The sequence below is a fragment of the Pongo pygmaeus genome, chromosome 15, assembly GCF_028885625.2.
Source record: "Pongo pygmaeus isolate AG05252 chromosome 15, NHGRI_mPonPyg2-v2.0_pri, whole genome shotgun sequence".
In the NCBI taxonomy this organism is placed as follows: Eukaryota; Metazoa; Chordata; class Mammalia; order Primates; family Hominidae; genus Pongo; species Pongo pygmaeus.
Window position 1 is genome coordinate 31,542,428 of NC_072388.2, and position 19,753 is coordinate 31,562,180.

General features: G+C 36.1%; 1 protein-coding gene across 14 annotated transcripts in view; it reads left to right on the forward strand.

Moving 5' to 3' along the window:
- Window positions 1–19,753, forward strand: part of NPAS3 (neuronal PAS domain protein 3) — an 871,353-nt gene that overhangs the window by 275,360 nt on the left and 576,240 nt on the right. For 8 of the 14 annotated variants that reach the window (XM_063651525.1, XM_063651526.1, XM_054449079.2 and 5 more), the window contains one exon: window positions 7,822–8,066. In XM_063651525.1, coding sequence (XP_063507595.1) covers window positions 7,822–8,066 — 245 coding nt within the window. Of the gene's footprint in view, window positions 1–7,821; window positions 8,067–8,176; window positions 8,228–19,753 lie in introns of all 14 variants that reach the window. The other 6 variants (XM_063651524.1, XM_063651530.1, XM_063651529.1 and 3 more) reach the window with 1 other exon arrangement.

Here is a 19,753-nt window from a genome sequence, read left to right on the forward strand (position 1 = left end):
GTGATTAGCTGATTTGGTAAATAGAAATTTAAGGTGTGAAATATACAAGTTGCTTCAAGGTAAAGTGCAGTTTATTGGGTGGAAAGAAATTACTTGATAAAACTGCAGTTTTTTTCCGTTATTATGGAACTGCCGGTTGTATAGCTTAAAGTTCTGGGGGAAAATGAAGAACAAAACACTTTGATTCATGAGGTTTTTGGCAGACACCAAAGCATACAATGAATAGTTTGGTCTTGCTGTGGTTTATTCAAGGGTTATTTGAATCAAGGTGAACATCAGTTGAAAAGGACTGTGCAGACCTCTCAGCGTTCTTTATTACTATTCTAATGACTCATTCTGGAATTAAATCCTCTTATTTAAAGTGTTAAGAATGAAAATGCTCATTGGCTAAAACCAATTAATTTAATTATTAAGTTCAAACATACACAAGGCATTTTCTGAAGATGAGGGAAGGCATTCAGTTGAATGGCTTTAATTACTCTTTTGATCTATTTTACCACAAGTCAAATGGGTCAGGATTATCCCATCAGAATATATCTTAGTTTAAAAACTGTAAGTACACATCTTGATTTTGATACTTTATCAAATGTTAGCAGTTGCAGATGTTTTTTGACATATTTTTAAAGCAATCAATTTCATATTTTCCTACATGTAGAAAAATAATGGTCATTTCACATGTTAAATGAGAAAAATAAAGCAAGAATGAAGGTCAAACTGATTTAGCACATCAAACAGTCTTTGTCAGCCAAGCTTAATATATCCTGAGTTTGTGGAACAAATGAAATTTTGCTGCTATGTTACACTTTGCTTCCAAACAACCATTACAACTGGTTTTATATATTGTGTGAGCATCAGACCGTCAAACAGCGCATCTTTACTGACGTATTTCTGCAGTGATGATCTACAGCAGCAATCTGCCATTTATATAAGGGCAAAATGTGCATCTATATTTAGTTGTGAAATTGGCCTATTATACTCTTGATGTTTACAGAGGCTAACATAAATTAATGATGACAGCTATGAGCAGTGCATTAGTTAAGCAGCAGAGTTCTTACCTTGAACTTGAAGGTTCCAGTTTTAACTTCCAGCGTATACTATCCAGCTTTCTTTACACGTTAAAGAAGTTTTCTGAAATTATTATCTTTTTTGGAGAGCATTAAACTACTTCAATTTGTGATCTTTGTTGTGCATAATCCTACCAGATAATAGTTGTTTGTGCATTTCTCAATTATGTTACCGTTACCTTATAAGAAAGCTGATACTTACAACCATGCCAAAAAAAAATACTCTTGGAAGAATTTTTTCCTTTGAAGTAAGCTAATTTGATTGACTTTGAGCTCTATGTAATGTCAATGTGGGGTGGGCTCTTTTACTAAAAGTAATGAAGGAAGGGCAAGCATTGCTTAGAGAATCTTTACTGTACTTTTTCCCTGGGAAGCTCCTCATTCGGCTCATGTTAGGGCACGTGTAGGTACTGGAGTAACTGTAGATTTCACCGTTAACTACGACCAGAGATCTGACAAGTATGCAGGTGTTCAAAGGTTCATGAGTTAAAATGCTGAAGCCTTTGATGAATTTTTGATGGCTGCATTTTTGATACAGGTCGACCTTCTTCCTTTGAGGCTGCATGCCAGATTAATTGATAAATAGTAGAAGTCTGTAGTGCTGGGTTCTCCTAAGCAAAACAAGTAGGAAAATCCATAAAAACCTGTCTGTCTGGCTCCTTAGAAGTACTTTAAAAAGGTAAAATTTAAAATGGTTTTGACCCGGCTTCTCCTTTACCCTATAGTTAGATAACCAAAACCTGCCATGCTCTTTTATAAAGACCAGATATTCTAAAACTTTACGTGAAGGTGTTATGTGTTCAAACTACAGCTTGGAGAAGGATTTTTACATAGAGACAGTGTGGATCTGTCAATAAGGTCAGTATCTGAACCTCCTTCATAAAAATAAATTATTTAAAAGTTGATTAAACACACATCAGGTATCACTTCTGTTTCTTCTGCAGGTAAGGCAATATTAGGTTCAATGTCTCAATTTGCTTAGGAAGCTACAGTGAGAAGAGACTTCAAAAATCTAGATAAAGAAAGAATGGCAATTAAGAGAATGGGAGCAGTGAATAGAGAGAAGAAGGAATTTTCCAGCTCAAATAAGAAAGAGAAACAGAGGGTCAGGGTAATTGGATATCATGAAGATCATAATGGAATAAATAACATGATGGGATCCTTAATTGAATTTGTGTCTACTCTCAGTCCTGTGTCCGCAGCTGAAGGGACCCACAGTAACCTAGTCAACATGGAGCTATCTGGTCATTGTAGCATGGGGGTAGGATGCAGTAATGAACTTCCTCTCCCTGACCACAGCTCTGCACTGAGATAAAATTGTTCTGATCAACACTTCCCCATCTGGCAGGCCGGCAGCCAAAATACTGGAGACCTGAAAATGGATCACTGCATTTTGACTCCCTACAGCAACTGATAAATGTAATATAATATTTACACAAGTCAATCTAATAGCAGTCATGCTGAGCACCATCCAATGGAAAATGCTATGTTTTTCATGAAAGAAAAAAAATAAAGGTAACTTCTATGGTAAAAAAAAAAAAAAAAAAAAAAAAAAGTTGATTAAAATATGACTATGAAGAAATCACTGAAGAGGAGGAAACATTTGATTAAGTTGGCTTCTGTATTCTGTGGCTACCTATTTTTAATCCTTGTTATCCTCTGTGGATGTACAGCTATATTATTTCCATAATCATCATAACCATCTCTTTGAAGTGGGAAACCGAAGTAATCAATTTTTCAAAGCTAAATTTGATCAACCACAAAGGATAACTTACCTATTTTGATTAAATAAGTCATCAAGTCCAAAGCTATCTTCTTTTCCCACTGTGGACAAGTGGCCCAGTAAACAATTGACCTCTTATCCAGATTCATGTTAGATTCACAAAGATTGCAAATTCTGAGTCAGTTTCATAATATTGGCTTTTTGATAGCAGTAGCACCCCTTTTTTCAAACGTTTTTGGGGATATATTTTGCTGGCTTCTAGCTTGAAAAGAATTTCATGATTTGACCTTGCCCCCAAAAATAGAAGTTGAGGAGGCATCTGCTGTCCAGCTTCCCCACTTCTGGGCACCACTTGTCCTGGGTGAGCTCTCCATGGTCCTGGATCTGGGGCTTTGCCTGATTTTCAAGAGAACTTTTAGGTTTGTGATCTTTTGAAAGATCATCTTGTCTAGAAGTACACATGTACTCTTGATTAATAATTATCATTGCCATTTAAAAACATTCAATAGGCATTTTCACAATCTTCCTGAGTAATCTGTTCTTGTAACAGCTGTTTAGATACTCATTTTATAATATAAACAAAATTGCTTGTCCTGCAATTGAATGTCACCTTTTATCTGTTATTGTACTAAAAAAAGGCTCCTTATGATCCTGCACAAAAAAATTTATAAATCTTTAAGCATCCACTAATTAAATATATTTTTATTTGAACAACTCATTAAGTACACTTATGGTATACAATGAATAGACCATAGGCAAAATGAGGACTATAATAAAAGGAAAAATGTGTTATGTCAGAACCAAGGAATAGGCATTGTATTAGTGAGAAGAGAGTGCACATTATTAATGAGCATTGCAGACATTATAAGGAAAGAACAATCAGTGTGAAGTGAGCTTAGGTTTTCATTTAACGTGTCTTATACAGCATTACTATGTGTCAGGCACCATTGTAAAGATCTTATTAAAAAAAGACTCATTTAACTAAATTCTAATGACAACCTTATAAAGCAGAGTATTATCCCATTTCACAGATGAGAAAAAGTGAGGCGGTAGAAGTCACCTCAAATGTACATAATTAGTAAATAACAAAACCAGGATTTATACCCAGGCTGGCTAGCTTCACAATCCATTCTCTTATAAGAAGAAATTATAGACATTAGGCTGGGCGTGGTGGCTCATGTCTGTAATCCTAGCAATTTGGGAGGCCAAGGCGGGCGGATCACTTGAGATCAGGAGTTCGAGACCAGCCTGGCCAACATGAAAAATTAGCTGAGCACGGTGGTGCATGCCTGTAGTCCCAGCTAGTTGGGAGACTGAAGCAGGAGAATCACTTGAACCTGGGAGGTGGAGGTTGCAGTGAGCCAAGATCGAACCACTGCACTCCAACCTGAGTGACAGAGTGGGACTCCATCTCAAAAAACCCCAAAATGATAGACATTAGATTATTAGCCTTTAGGTTGGTGTGATGGACTACATTTGAGAATCTGAAAATCATTTACTATTTCTCCTATCTATCTATCTATATATTTATATGCATACACACAATAATGCGTATAATATCCAGATACATACATACATATATGTGTGTGTGTGTTTTGAAATTATTGACGTTGTTTTTGTTGGTGGTAATAATGATTTCTGAGGATAATAATGTAGTCATCAAAAAGAGTTGAAATTTTCATTTGCTGAGGATTCATGAAGAGTCTCTTTTCTGCTATTCATAATCTAAGTGCAAGAACATTAGAACAATGGGAAGTTTAGGCCCAGGGAGTAACTATTTGGGTCTGAAGTTTAATCGTATTTTAGATGGCAGAGATCGGCACTATAACATTTTACTCATGTACAACTAATCTATTCTATCTTTAGTACTCTAGACATACAACCACAATACTTTTGTTTAGAACAAAACGTACGAAGTTTATTTTGGGTTTTAATATAGTTCTTGATTCAATGTGAGGATTGCTTATAAACAGGCCCTACTTTACAAAAGCAAGTGAAAGATTAATGCACAATCTAGAGTGTCATTGTCTTAAGGTCTTTGTCTTCATCTGTTACACCAGCATCTCAACAACCTTTATAATCCTTTGACTGTACTTTATTGCAGTTGCCCACAAAACCAATTACTACTTATTACAGACACAGTGATATCATTCTGAAAGTCTTCTAAACTATGGTCCCTGCATAATGATGTGATGTGAGAGTCATGGAAATCCTTTGTTATTAAGATTACTGCCAAGAAGATTACTCTAATAGGGGGACACCATGTGTGTTAGAGTTAAAAAAAAAGAAAAAGACAAGGTAGAGAAGAGAAAACAAGAAGGTTGGATAAAAAAAAATAAAGTAAATTCTGACCAGTGCTATTTTAGAAAAGTAGTAAAACATAAGAACACATGTTAGGCAAGGCATCCAAAGGCATTAGTGTCTGCTTACTCCCCTTCCTTGAAGGGATGGAGAAAAGCCATCTCCCTAATAACTATCCTTTATAGCCTATTGAGTTGATCCCTGTGATCTTGGGCTTTGTCTCCCATATGAAGATGAATTTTTTTCCTTAGATTATTGATAAGCCTATACATTAATATCGATTTCAGAATAATTGCCTAATCCTCTATTTGCTTCAGTTGAATAAATTCCTGATATAAATATTACGGCATATTACATAGGTAACATACATTCGTGATCATTCTGAGTGACATGAATAAAGGAAAATTACCTATAACATCATGCGAAACTACTTTTGTAATTGTCTGTCCAAACTGTTACCCAATTGTAAAACGAGTCCCTGATCCATGTTTGACCATGACGTGTTATTTGGCTTGCATGATTTTTTAAAGCTTTAATTTGTTAAAATACCAAAATTGGGAAATGGCATATAAAAGTTCAGATGTTGTCCTCTAGAAGTGGTGACACCAGGCATGACTTTCCCTAAAGTGGCATCAGCTCAAACTGTGCTACCTCTTTGCCAGAGTTGTCCTTCAGTTCCTCCCAGTCCCCATCAGGCCTCTTCACTCACTGACATTCCCTGCCTGAACCCTGAAAGCCCTTGAGTTCGTAACCCCTGCTGTAGAGCCCCATCATAGTCACTTACTGGACCAAAAAATAAATTGTAAGTTTAGCCCACCTTCTGGAGTAGTATTTAATTGCAAGAACACAAAAAGAATAAAGCACTGAACTTGAACCGCTGCTCCTTCCCCTATGTACAAGTGTTAGGGAAAATATGTCCAGAGACATAATTTCTTTTGGCACAGCTAACTTAAATGTTGTTAGATAAGTTACTTTTATTCTGTAAAGGGAGGAATTCGAACTATTCTTGTATCCTAAGGTGTTAACCTGGATCCTAGTTATACTTACACTTTGTCAGATTCTAAGACATCTCTCACTTATGTAGCTTTCAACCAGCTAAAATTGAGCACTTGTAGAATTGAATGGAGGCTGGCCCAGATATCGGGAAGTAAGTGACAAAACATGTCTTTTCCTTGTAAATTGGTAATGTTTCTGCCTGACTTTATCACTTGAGGTGTATCAAGGGACAAAGATTTTGTCACCTGAGACTGCTATTACTCTGAAAATGATAGCATTAACTTGTCTAATTCTGAGAAAGACATTTGTTAGCTAATGTAGACTGTTAATAGAGAACATAAAACTGGTTGGGTATTAGCCTAGCAAGTATCTGACCAGAGCATTATGGCATTACTTAGATTACATAGATATTCAGTAAGATATTTAAGGTGTGATTTCTGCAGTGAATACAGTGTTTACACCAGGAAACGATGTCAGGAATCCTATAATGTAATAGGGAATATTATTCACCATAGTATATTCAAAGAGAATGGAGCCTTGCTGCTGAGCCAATTTTGATATCTTCCTTTGGTCTTCCTTCCTTCCTTGTTTCTCTCTTTCTTATTATTTCATAATGAAAAAAAAAGAATGCTAGGCTTAAATATTTACAGTGCTTTCAGAATTCAATAAAATGCATACATAAAAATGATTTTAATAGTACCTTGATACTGAAAATATTATCTAGCTACTTATCATTGTGGTCTGATTTTTAAATTTATTTTTCATCAGACACAATACAGAGCAATTCAGAGCAGGTGGAATTCTCCTGTCAGATGCTCACACACAACTTCAGTTGTGCCAGATTCTGCCCTCAGCAATGTGAGCAAACTTCAAACAGAAATGCACATGAATAGTTGAAGGAAAATTCTGGATCCCACCTGTTGCCTCTTCTGGGAAGTAATATGTCTATAATGTTTATAAATTTTAATAACCCATACAGAGCTTTATCTTTCAATATTAAATTTATATTATCGTAAAGTTTGACTTCTTTGGGCAATATATTTTATTCTCTAGTATCTTAGAAAATCTATCTACTAATGTATGTCCATTAATAAAGAAGTATGCTCTCATCAAGCAGTTGTCAGCACATTTATAAAATTACATTGAAATCTTCATTTTAAATATGATGTTTTCTTCATCTAACTGAACGTGCTGTGATCTTTATTGAGTGCTGGAAACATATTTGTTGATTCTGAAAAGGTGAATTGTATTTGTGTTTACCTTCTGCTCCCCAAGATTATAATTGAAATGAATTTTTCAAAATAGTTCCTTTTGATGAAGATCCCATACTGATTAAATTTAAATGAACAGAAGTATTAGTTTGAAATAGATACACGAATGTAAGCCCAACTTATAAATTGCTTATAGTTGATAATATCAAGCCACCCCTGTAAACCTTCTGTTAGGTCTTAGAAACAATAAATACATCTCAATGCATGGACAATTGAAGGAAAAAAACCTTAACAAGTAAAACAAAATTTTTACTCATTGGACTTGAGTTTGCAAAATGTAAGGCCAGAGTTAGAGTTTATGGCTTTAGCGGACATTTTCTGGAACTCATTTTACTGTCACTCTCTAGTTTTGAAATAGTTTTTGGTAGAATTTTGGTGGGAAAAAAGGAAATACAAAGAAAGCAGTATTTGAATGATGACAAAGTCACATATTCTAAACCACACATCCTCACTCCTTTGATTTCAGTTTACAAGCATTGAGAAAGGAGAAATCCCGAGATGCTGCTCGCTCCCGCCGGGGAAAAGAAAACTTCGAGTTCTATGAATTGGCCAAGTTGTTGCCTCTTCCTGCAGCCATTACCAGCCAGCTCGACAAGGCATCCATCATTCGACTTACAATTAGCTATCTGAAAATGAGGGACTTTGCTAACCAGGGGGACCCTCCGTGGAACTTGCGAATGGAAGGCCCTCCACCTAACACATCAGTCAAAGGTAAGTTTTAGGTCACTGTTCAGTCTGAATATGATGATCTGTAGGGGTCTGTAAGACAAAATGTTTACCATCATCCTTTCTTCTTTTCCTGCATATCAAATCCTTTAAAGGGATACAAATGTGGAAATCTGAACTCTGCATGAGAAAGACACCATGTGAAGGTGAAATAAACCTCTTATTTTTCTATTTTATTTTCAAAAAGTCTATCAGCCTAAAATTCTGTCACTTTATATAAGATTTCAGAGAAATGAAAATGAAATGACACATTAAAATGCTTCTTGGGTTTAATTTATGTTTTACAATTACATACAAATTCTTCTTCATGAGTGGAGTATGGACACATTTGTTAAAGCATAGAGCTGACAACAATTTTCTGCCTTAAGTAACCAAAGAAAGGCAGGGAGCAGAGCTCTTCCATCTTTAGCAGGCATTTTAAGTTAATGATTTTATTGACCAACAAAAATCAATCTATGTATTAGTGTTTCGATTTTCTCTATATACAGATTACCTAAAAGTTGTAAATATGAACATGTATTTTTTATTCAAATCCTTGATGCAGTTACACTTACAACTTAGTATCTTTAAATGTTAGGTCTTTTTCACTCTGATGCCTAAGACAGGTATTTTCTTGTGTGTTCCTGAAATTCCTAATAATTTATGGCATTTTTGGCATTTAAATATGCATGGATATATTTATTGATGTATATGTGGTGTTGGCCATTGGTTTTCTATCTTTAAGGGTATTTCTATCTATTCAAGGTGTATGGCCTAAATAATCTGCTAAGTTCTTATGTTCAAATTGTGTATCTAGACACTTTATAGCATGAAATAAAACTGGGCATTTGGAGGAGGTGCAGGCAACTTCCTCTGGGGAAGAATTAGCTTCTTTTGTTACATCTTCCCACCTACCTTTGGAAAAGTCCCTGTACTCTTGGCTATGATAGGAAAGGGTACTAGTGGGGAGCTGTAATCTTTTGTAGGATTCAGATTGAAATGAAGGGTCAAAAGCAGTTATTATTTACAATTTTGTGCTAAGAGCTGTGATCATATATGTGTCCGTGAGAGTGTAAATTTGTTACTTGGGGATTGTGTTATGCACATTAGAGGTGGAAAATAACAATTTAAATTGTAACAGGTTATTTTCTTCTAGAGCAACAGTTGGCAAACATTTTCTGTGAAGGGCCATGTAGTAAATATTTTAGGCTTAATGGGCTACTCAACTCTCCTGTTGTAGCACAGAATTAGCCATAGACAATATGTAAACAAAACAGCGTGGCTGTGTTCCAATAAAACTATATTTACAAAATAGGCAGCAGCCACAACATTTGTTCCGTAGGCTATAGTTTGCAGACCACTGCTCTAGAGTGTAAGAATGACACTTAAAGATTGAGGAGAACACACAACAGAGGTACCTCTCAAGGACAGGATGTCAGTCAAAGGTAGCCCAGGAAAAATAAAGCAAGGCACATTCGCGTTGTCCTTTTACATCCCTTCTGCCCTTGAGCATGTAGATATCAATTCAATAACACACTAATTCATGTTTTAGATTGTTTTATGCTATAAAAAACTACCCGAGAGTGGATAAACAAAAAAGGTTTAATTGACTCACAGTTCCGCATGGCTGGGGAGGCCTCGGGAAACTTACAATCATGGTAGAAGGTGAGGCGGAAGCAAAGAACGTCTTACATGGCAGCAGGAGAGAGAAAGAAAGAGACAGCAAAAGGGGAATTGCCACTTTTAAACCATCAGATCTCGTGAGACCTCACTATCACGAGATAGCATAGGGGAAACGGCCCCCATGATCCAGTCACCTCCCAGAAGGTCCCTCTCCTGACACGTGGGATTATTAATGCAATTAGAGACAAGATTTGGGTGGGGACGTAGAACCAAACCATATTACAGACATTAGTACCAAATTTTTCCAAGCTAAAGATGTAAATATAGTTGTGGTAAATACACATTAGATATATTTTTTTCACTCTAGTTTGAGGCACAGGCTATCTTTATTCCAAATCATACAAGATGAAAGCATGAGGGTAACAGGTTAGGAACCATACCATGTGAAAAATATGTAATAATTATTCAAATATGTAAGTTCAAAAAATATATTATTCAAATGAAATGATGGAATGGACCTGTATTTATTTAACGTAACTCAGCAAATTTTTATTTGTTTATTTTCATTGTTAAAGGGGTTTGTAGTCAATAGGCTTTCTTGGCAGTAATGGCTACCAAAGTAGAAAAATGTGATGGTCCTGTTGTTTGTCCATTTGTCTATGATGTAATAGTCCAGCTTACTTCTAGAATCATGGCCTTTTAGGCATGCAAATGTATAGATCACATGTAATTATTCCCTCATTTTATGAGGGATAGTTAGATGAGGCAAGTGTTAAGTGGAAACGACTTTGCAATTCAGTGTTAGCATATCTAAGGCAAGAATCCACTTTTCTTGCCTTTCTGTCTAGTGCTCTATCACTTCTTGTCATTACTACAGATAATGTTTATGTCACCATCATCAAACATTTTAGGTGAGAATTTTCTCAGCTTCAGACTGTTACTAATACTTCATTTTTATTTCGTGGCCTTCAATTCCACTCTTTAACTTCTTGGTGTGATTAAGATGTATAAAAAGAAGATAAAACGTGGTTGCTGCCCCCACGTTGTTGCAGTTTCTGGAATGGCATGGTAGTGTCAGTGAGAAAAAACAGGGTGGTGAAGATGCATGTTTAGAAACCTGGAAGGAGATAACGGATTTTATTATATTTAAAATTCCATCCAGATGGTGGCAGAGCATCTAAGTTGGTACATGTTCACTTTCACTATTAGTAAACTGGTGATAGGTTAGAAATGAAGATGTAAACATAGTGACTCCCTACTGTCTCCCCTGGCTCTCAAAAGTAGGTAGAAATATAAGGAGCACTTTCTATAAACTGGTTCTGCTGTAAAATATATGTACATTTTATTGCTTTACTCTAGTTCTTTAATGCAAAACTGCTATTCATTCTGATCAAACATTCATGAAACAATAACATCAAAAGAAATTCATTTTAATTTATTAAGGTCTTCTATGTTGTGCCCTTGAAGACGTTCATATGGATAAACAAGCTTATATAAATAGCCTGCAGCATCATGTGAAGTGCAGTTCATAATCCAACAATGAAACGATAGACATTATACTTCATGCTTCTCCAAGCAATCTCTTGAATAAACCTAAAGGCATTTGGAAATTTGTATGAGAAGTACTTACATTGTGGTGGCAACATTTTTTAATGTGATGAGTTGATCATGTTAATAATTAAATTTCAAAGCTTAAATTTAAATTTGTCCCACACAACTGTATAGAAATTTAATCATTTTAATTTATGGCTTCAGAAAGGTCCTTTACTGTGCCCTGCACAGTATTCATCACATCTTTTCTTAACAGTCCATAAAGGTTGATGAGTTTGTTTTGTGATTCCCATTGTATACAGATTATTACAAGTTATGCTTGCAGAAAGAACACTCAGGTGACAGTATGTAATATGTCCCAAGTCAATTACTTCATGGAAATGATATGTTAAGCAATTGGAAGGTAACAGATAGTTTTTTCCATTATTTTAGAAATATCTGTATTGTTATAATACAGATCAAATCTACAGTGAACATTATGCATTATTCAAGAAATGACCAGGCATTCTCAGCAGTGTTTCAGCTAAATAACTGATGATTGTAACCTTTAAAGAAATCTCATTGTGGTGACTGTTGGTAAATCACTTCTCCATTCATAGTAATCTCTATTTAGAGGCTATCTAGAAACCATTATATCTTTTATTAATCTTTAAAGCAATAGCCACTGATTTGACATTTGCTAAAACCAGATAAATTTTCTGTCTTTCTAATATCACAGACTTCAGTCAATTTTAAGAGTCTGTCATCTGCTGCAACTCTATTAATCTAGGAATATTTACCGTTGCAATCATAAGTTTTATTTCAATTTAAACGTTGCAGCTTTTAAACAACAATTTGCCTATGTGTGTGACAGGCAACAATGCTAAAATATGTAAAGTGTAAGAAATTCTTAGTCTTTGGAAAGGAACAGTTGAAAAATATGCAAGATAATGGTGATTAAAATTGACTGAACACATTAGGGAAGAACTTTACTATTTTCATAGAATTTCCCTTCGCTATTTCGGGCATCTATTGTGAATTAAGTAGGAGATGTTTCTGAGAGGAGAGATTTGCAGGCCTGTATTTAAGCAACATATTAGCTATCCCTCACCGAAGACTAGACTCTTACTAAAGCAATGATGTTTAATGGATTCATTTTAAATCATCGTGTAGTGTAACTGAGTATAGGTCATACTCAGAGTGACACTAAACTACTGTTATAATATTGTCCCCCAAAATTAGAAAGCATTTTATAAAACGGATTCTGTTTCAATAGAAAGGTAGAGACTCCAAGGCTGAGTGATAGGTCATCTTGGTCTAAGCAATTCAGGGGTTTTCCTGTTCCTGTTCTGGCATTTTCCTGTGTGCTGACATACATTTACTTCTACCAAGTGACATTCATGCTTTGGGGCAAGGGTCATATACCTCATTACTAAAAGACCATGTGAGATGAAAGTTCATAGAATCAGTACATGGCCATGGACACCGAGCCTATGACATTCTTTTGTATTTTTGCATGGGTAAAAGGAAGAACCCAGACTGTACACCTTAGCTTCTGAGCAGGAGCCTCCTATAGGGCTAGACGAGTAGGGCAAAGATGGTAACTCAGTTCTTGCTTGATTCCTCTTCCTACCTCCATCATCCTCAGCAGACTGAGGAACAGACTCCCTGCTCTGATCTCTACTTCTGTTTGTCCCAATCCATAGTAGGTGGTGGGTACCCAGTGGAAGCAGAACAGTTCAGAAGCTGAGCGGCCAATGTTCGTTGTTGTTTATTTTGGGAGTGAGTACCGGGTTTTACTAGGACATGGAAACGTGATGTATTTGCCTTTACTTAGGTATGCTTCCAGGAAGGCTTTTTAATTACATGCTGTTATACTTTTGTATATTTCTAATGAAGTTAAGACTTCATTTATGGAGCTCATTTAAGAACTAACCTTTTATCTTACTTTATTTTACATAATGATAGGACAAGCAATGTTTATATCACCACATTTCCCAAGGACTATCATCTTTGACACTGGGCAGGAAGGGCTTTCTGACAATTGCAGGCTAAATGATGAGAGAGTATGTCTCTGAGACGCTAATTCTTTGGAGTTTTACACTTTTTCATGAAAAGCTTTGATGACTACAAAGGTGAACTCTGGATCATTGAATTATTATCTAACTCAGCATGAAAAATATTATATATAGCATTGCTGGTGTCTTGCTGCATGCCACTGTTCAAGAGTTTGGCTTGCCACTATTGTTTTCAGTGCATCTGGTACAACGGAGCATTCAGGATTACCCTCAGCTCCAGACAGTGACTTGAAGAAAGCATATTTTTGAGAGAGATGGCTGAGAATATGTGAATATTCAGGTGTCCTAGTCAACTATTGCCAGAGAACAAGCAATCACAACATCTAAGTGGCACACAACAACATGCTTTTACTCATGGAGCTGTGGTTAGGCTGGGAGTTGGCAAGTCTAGACTGGGCTCAGCAGGTGCCTCTGCTTTGTGCCACAGCTCTGGCTGGGCTTGGCTCCTTGCTGGGGGTTCAGCCTAGCTCTGTCCCATGTTAGAAGGCAGCAGCTATTTGGAAGTAGCTCTTTCATGGTGATGGAGGCAAAGGTGTAAGAAGGGTGAACAAAAACATGCAATGTCTCTTAATGGTGTGGCTCAGAACTGTCATGGTGTCATTTCTGTTCAGTCGTTAAGTCAGAGCAGATTGCGTGGCACAGACCAAAGTCAAGGGGCACGGAAACACACTGCACGTCTATTGGGAGATACTGCAAAGAAACATGGCCAATTTCACAGATAGAAGATGAAGAACATGAATCTGTAATTTAATTTACCTTATCCAGAGTAGTACTTGTGTATTGTTTTTATCTGTAGTTTTTGTTTGCCCAAAAGGAGAAGTGGGCTCAGCATGGTGGCTCATGCCTATAATCCCAGCACTTTGGGAAGCTGCGGTGAGAGGACTCCTTGAGCCCAGGAGTTTGAGGTTACAATGAGCTATGATTGCACCACTGCCTAGAGGGAGAGCTTGTCTCTAAAAAATTTTTTAAAAGGAGAAGTAGAAATGAGGATTTTTTTCTGGAGACTTTGGAAATGTGGGCAAAAGAGTGCAGATGTGCTTTTTTGCATTATACATCAAGATTAATCAACCTCTTTCTATTGCCACTATTATCCTATTTTCCTGTAGCAACATTGAGTGGTAAAACCCATCCATTTGTGCCTTTGAGTATGTCATCATCTGACTGGATTGCTCTTTTCCTTTGTAGGGGCAAAAGTGTAATAACTTTTCCTCACCCATCACAAGGGTCATGGCTGAAACTTCCATAACAAAAGACAGGTTATCAAGAAAAAATTTATTTAATCAAAATTTTACATCACATGGGAGCGCTCAGAAACGAAGACCCAGAGACCCAGGGAGAAGTGCATATTCTTATGCTTAGGTTCGATGAAGAATGGACAATTGCGCAGAAATGTGACTGGACAGAAAAGTCGTGATGTAATGATAATAACTTGAGGGGAATTCCAACAAGTCCTGTGTGTTCAGATTTTTCTTGGCCTCTCCGTGTAGCATTTCTTCCTCTGGGTATAGGGCATGACACTTGTCATGTAAGGGTCTTCAGGGAGGAGAAGAGAGGGTCAGATAGTCTGCCTAGATTTTATGGCTTGCTTTGGGGGAGAGCAGTTCTATTGTGCATGATGCACCTTGAGGAAGAAATAGGGGAAGGAGAAAGGAGGGAAAAAGAAGGTCAGAGAGAATATCTTTTTATGCCCTTCCAGTGTCCTTCAGTTCAAAGTATTCAGCTTGTCAAAGTGCCATACTTCGCGGTATCACATTCTGAAACCCAACACCTTCTATTGGGTTTGCTTGAACTCCTATTCAGCATTCACATCCCAGCTCAGATGTCACTCTCTTGTGCAAATCTCTGCTTCCCCAGAGCATTAGTAATTTCTTTCTTTAGGGTATTGTTACATTATTCTGTTAGTTTGTTATCAACTTAAATTGTAATTTGTTTCTTTACATGCCTGTCTCTGTATTGAGACTATGAGCTTATTGAGGGAATAGCCTGGGTCATCTTATTCCTTTTTATATCTCCAGAACCTTATACAATACCTATGAAAGTAAGTATTTAACCATATTTTAAGTTGAATTGTGTAGAATTGAATTATATCTTGGGATTACTATTAGCAGAGTTATATAGTACTGATAAGAACTATGGGTGAGTTTAAATCATAAACTAGGAAGATGCAAAAGAAGAGTAAAAAAAGGAAGAGCAGAAGAAAAATGGAGGGAGAATGATGGGAATAATGTGAAAACAAAGGGAAATTATGCAGGACATGGAGTAGGTGCTAGAAGCAGGTGTGGCTCCCTGGGATGAGCTGCTAGTCCCTGCCCTGTGGTAGGGTTCCCCCATCAACGTGGTTCTCCATGTGGATGTACATGCAGAGGAGGCGCAGGTTAAAAACTGTAGTCTCAGTCCCAGCACTTTGGGAGGCTGAAGCAGGTGGATCACCTGAGATCAGGAGTTCAAGACCAGCCTGGCCAACATGGTGAAACTCCATCTCTACTAAAAAATACAAAAATTAGCCAGGTGTGGTGGCAGGTGCCTGTAATCCCAGCTACTCTGGAAGCTGAGGCAGGAGAATCACTTGAACGTGGGAGGCAGGGGTTGCAATGAGCCGAGATTGTGCCTCTTCATTCCAGCCTGGACAACAAGAGTGAGACTCCATGTCAACAGCAAAACAAAACTGTAGTCTCAAGAAAACCATGAGTATTCTGGGTGTGTGAACTGGAGTCCATTCAACAAATACCTGAGTATCTTCTCTTAGTAAGTCAGTCCTCTAAGTCCTTTGCCTTGGAGATATTTATAATTCATAGAGGAATGAATGTGCAATACATAATGGTATAACAGCTTTCAAGAAAATTAAACATACCGTGTGACTGGTGTCATAAAGCCCTCTCTAGACCTCAGTTTTCTTTTTGTCAGTGATTCTGGTCTGAATGATTACTTACTGTCTAATCCAAAGTCCCAATTCCTCAGAAAGGATTTAGCGATTATTGTCTTAAATTAGACTATTTGAGACTAATAGTCTTCCTTGGACTATATGGTTTCTTGAAGCTGTTTACTAATAATTTCAAAATCCACATACCCTAACTCTTCATATTTTGCTAATATTTCTATTTTCCTTTTCTTTTACTTAATTCCCTTGTACATGGAGGTACCATATCTCCCTTCTATGTGTTCAAAAATATATGGCATTGTTTCTTATCTTAAAAATTTTTTGTTTTTATTTTCAATATTTGAGCATGTGTCATCATTATAAATAAGACAGGAGAGTAAGATAGCACATAATGAAGTTTTAAAGAAATCAAGTGCAAAATATATGATAAAGATAAGATAAGAACCTAGCACTTCATATACTTTTTCTTTGCATTTACTCTCTTGAGAAAACTTTAGGGAACACACTTATATTCTATATCACATCCAACTTATTTTAAAAAGTCTGCCAGTTCTTGATAATGTAATATTTTAGTCATGACATCTTGTGGTTTTGCATTATACTGCACTGTACTCACTTATTTAGGACTTTCAAGTTTATGTGCTCTGTTCTTTAGGACTGGAATTCTTTAACATGTTTTTGTTAGCCCTATCACCTCTTGCAAAGCACAATATATAGTTCCAATGCTCTGCGGATGATAATATTTCATAAGCATAGCAAAGAAGGAGTCACCTCTGACCGCTTTATATGATTGAAATTGTACTGTGGCTTTAATTTTCAGAAACGGCTTTCTGGATACTGTGCATAAGTATTAGCTCTGCCTTAATAAACATGTGGTGACCTCCACCTGTGAAAACTAATGTATCTTTGAATATTGATTGACTGCAGCTTTTCAGATCCTTTCTGGGTCCATAGTATGTTAGTAAATGTCAGAACCTCAGCATTCTAAAGGAAGGCCAATAGATTTTTTTTTGTTGTTAAAAGACCAGATCGCCTGGTCTTTTAACAAAGTCAATTACAAAGTTGGAACTAGAATTTGGGCCTCTGTAATCCTAGTTTAGAACATTTTCTTCCATAATGGAGACTTTTCTCTCTATGTTCAGCTACTTATAATTGGAATCCCTTTTCCCCGTTTACATTGTATGTGAACATTTATCCACAAATCTAGCTCATGTTAGACACTGGCCCATTTTAGAGCAAATGATAACATTTTATCATGTTATGATTCTATGAAATCATAACATGATTCTATGAAAAGAATAATTCTATGAAAAGAATAATTTTAAGAAGGCATTAGGAAACTGGCTGAAGCCTAGATGGGAACTTTCTGTAGTGTCTTTGCATCAGTACAGGGAATTCTCTATAAATCTAAAAGTGTTTCAAAATAAAAAGTTTTATTTAAAAAAAATCACTATAATTCACTGTGATGATAGAAACATTAGAAAAAAAAGCCTCTGTCCAAATGGAAACTTGTTATTTCCCACTTTCCTACCTTTCTAACTGGTCAATATTGAGTCCCCAAATGCTCAACATTCTAAAGTGCTTCATGGCTGATTGTATTAGGAAATGTGATTAACTGACAGTTACAATATCAATCAATGGAAATGGAAGGGAGGAAATTAGTTAGTCTGTTTACATAGTTTGCTTAAAACTTTATAACTGAACTATTGCCATAGAGAGTCATACATAAGTTTTCTTTAAAATTTATAAATTATTTCCATTTAAGAGTCATACATGAGCACAGGTGCTCTGGTTAGTCTCCTTCTTTTTCTTGTGAAGGTTATGACTAGTATTACATTTTCTATTCTTCCAGTCTTGGTCAAAGAGTGCCTAAAAGGGAAGGTTAGAAAGCCAAGACAAAACCTAGTTATAGAGTTCTATAACAGGAGTCAGCCAACGTTTTCTGTAAAGGATCAGATAGTAAATAATTTAGCTGTTGTGGGCCATAAGGTCTCTGCTGCAACTGCTCAGCCCTACTTTTATAGTGCAAAAGTAGCTATACAGACTATAGACAAGTTGTAATGGAATGCATTTGGCTGTTTTAATGAAACTATTTGTGGACAAATCAAATTATGGCATGTCATGAAACATTATTCTTATGAGTTTTTTTCAACTATTTAAAAATTTAAAACAACAAGGGTAATGCATTCTTAGCTTGTGGGTGATACAGAAACAGGTGGCAGGCTAGATTAGACCTGCATGCACGCCATAGATAGCCAACTCCTGTCGAGACCATTAGAACTGGAGGTGGACTTAGGTACCTATTTTAGAACCCATTATGGTAGAAAGCATACTTCGAGTTGCAAAAGGTTGATTCTTGTATTTGTTTAAAACATATCACAACAACAATGAATGGCCGGAAATATGTTTTTTAAAAAAATAATCTTCAGTGCTAATGTATGTGCATAAGTCTATTTGTCATGACGGCTGTCATGACTAAATTATGTACCAGCCAGGAGTGTGATGTTGGCGTGTTTCAATAGCTATCCATAGATGTATATGCATTGTGTATGTCACCGAAAAAATTAAGTGAAAAGTCATATTAAATCAGTGGTATCATTTGGCTTATTACTTTTGGCAGTTTTCTCACTTTAATATAGCAAATGATCCAAACTAAGGCTATTCACATAGTCTTTTTAAATGCATGATCTTAATGAAGAGAAACATGATGAAAACATTGTCTATACAGGACTATTGTTTGGTCATTTTGACCTGGCTAATCAAACAACTGATCAGTTTAGGTTAATTAATAGTTTTGATTTATTTTTCCACATAATTTATTAGTTGTCTTTCTGATTCAATTGATGGTTTAAAGTATGCTGTGACTCTAATCATCGTTAAAAATCATTAGAAATAAGATGTTTGAGATGTGTATATTTATTGGTATTATTATCAGCAGTACAATGAATAAAATTGGTAAATCTAACCTAGTCTTTTGCGGGTAAAATTTAACATATCTCCAAAACCAATGTCTATATAAAATGAATAAATATGGCTAAATTATATAGAATAATATAATTTTCATAACTTATACTCAAGAAACCAAGTACAGTTACTAGGAAATAGCTCCTGTGGTCTTCTGCTGTTGCCCATTGGGAGCAGTCAGTCACCAGGTATTGGCTGAGTGCTCCAAGGGTGAATGTTACTGTACTAAGTGCTTGAAAGACACTAAAATTCAGTGAGTTCATAGGAATAACTTCCCAAAGTACTACAGATACTTAAATTTCAGTAATGTTTTGTAATTAAAGCATATTACTTAGGTATAATTTTACAGTTTGGGAAATAAGACTGTGTTGAATATCAGCACTGATGATGAAAACAGACTGTGTACACAGTTTGGGTTTTATATAAATACTTTAAAATATTGGCTTTCTTCTATAAAAATAGATGAATACTATCCAGGTTTTTACAAGAATTTTAGCATAAAAGCAAAATTGCTATTATTTTCCATTTTGAAAAGAGGCATGAAGATAGCATTAAAAAATATGTAAAATGCAGTATGTCCTAGAGACATATGAAAGGAAGCAGGAATGTTGATGCAGGTA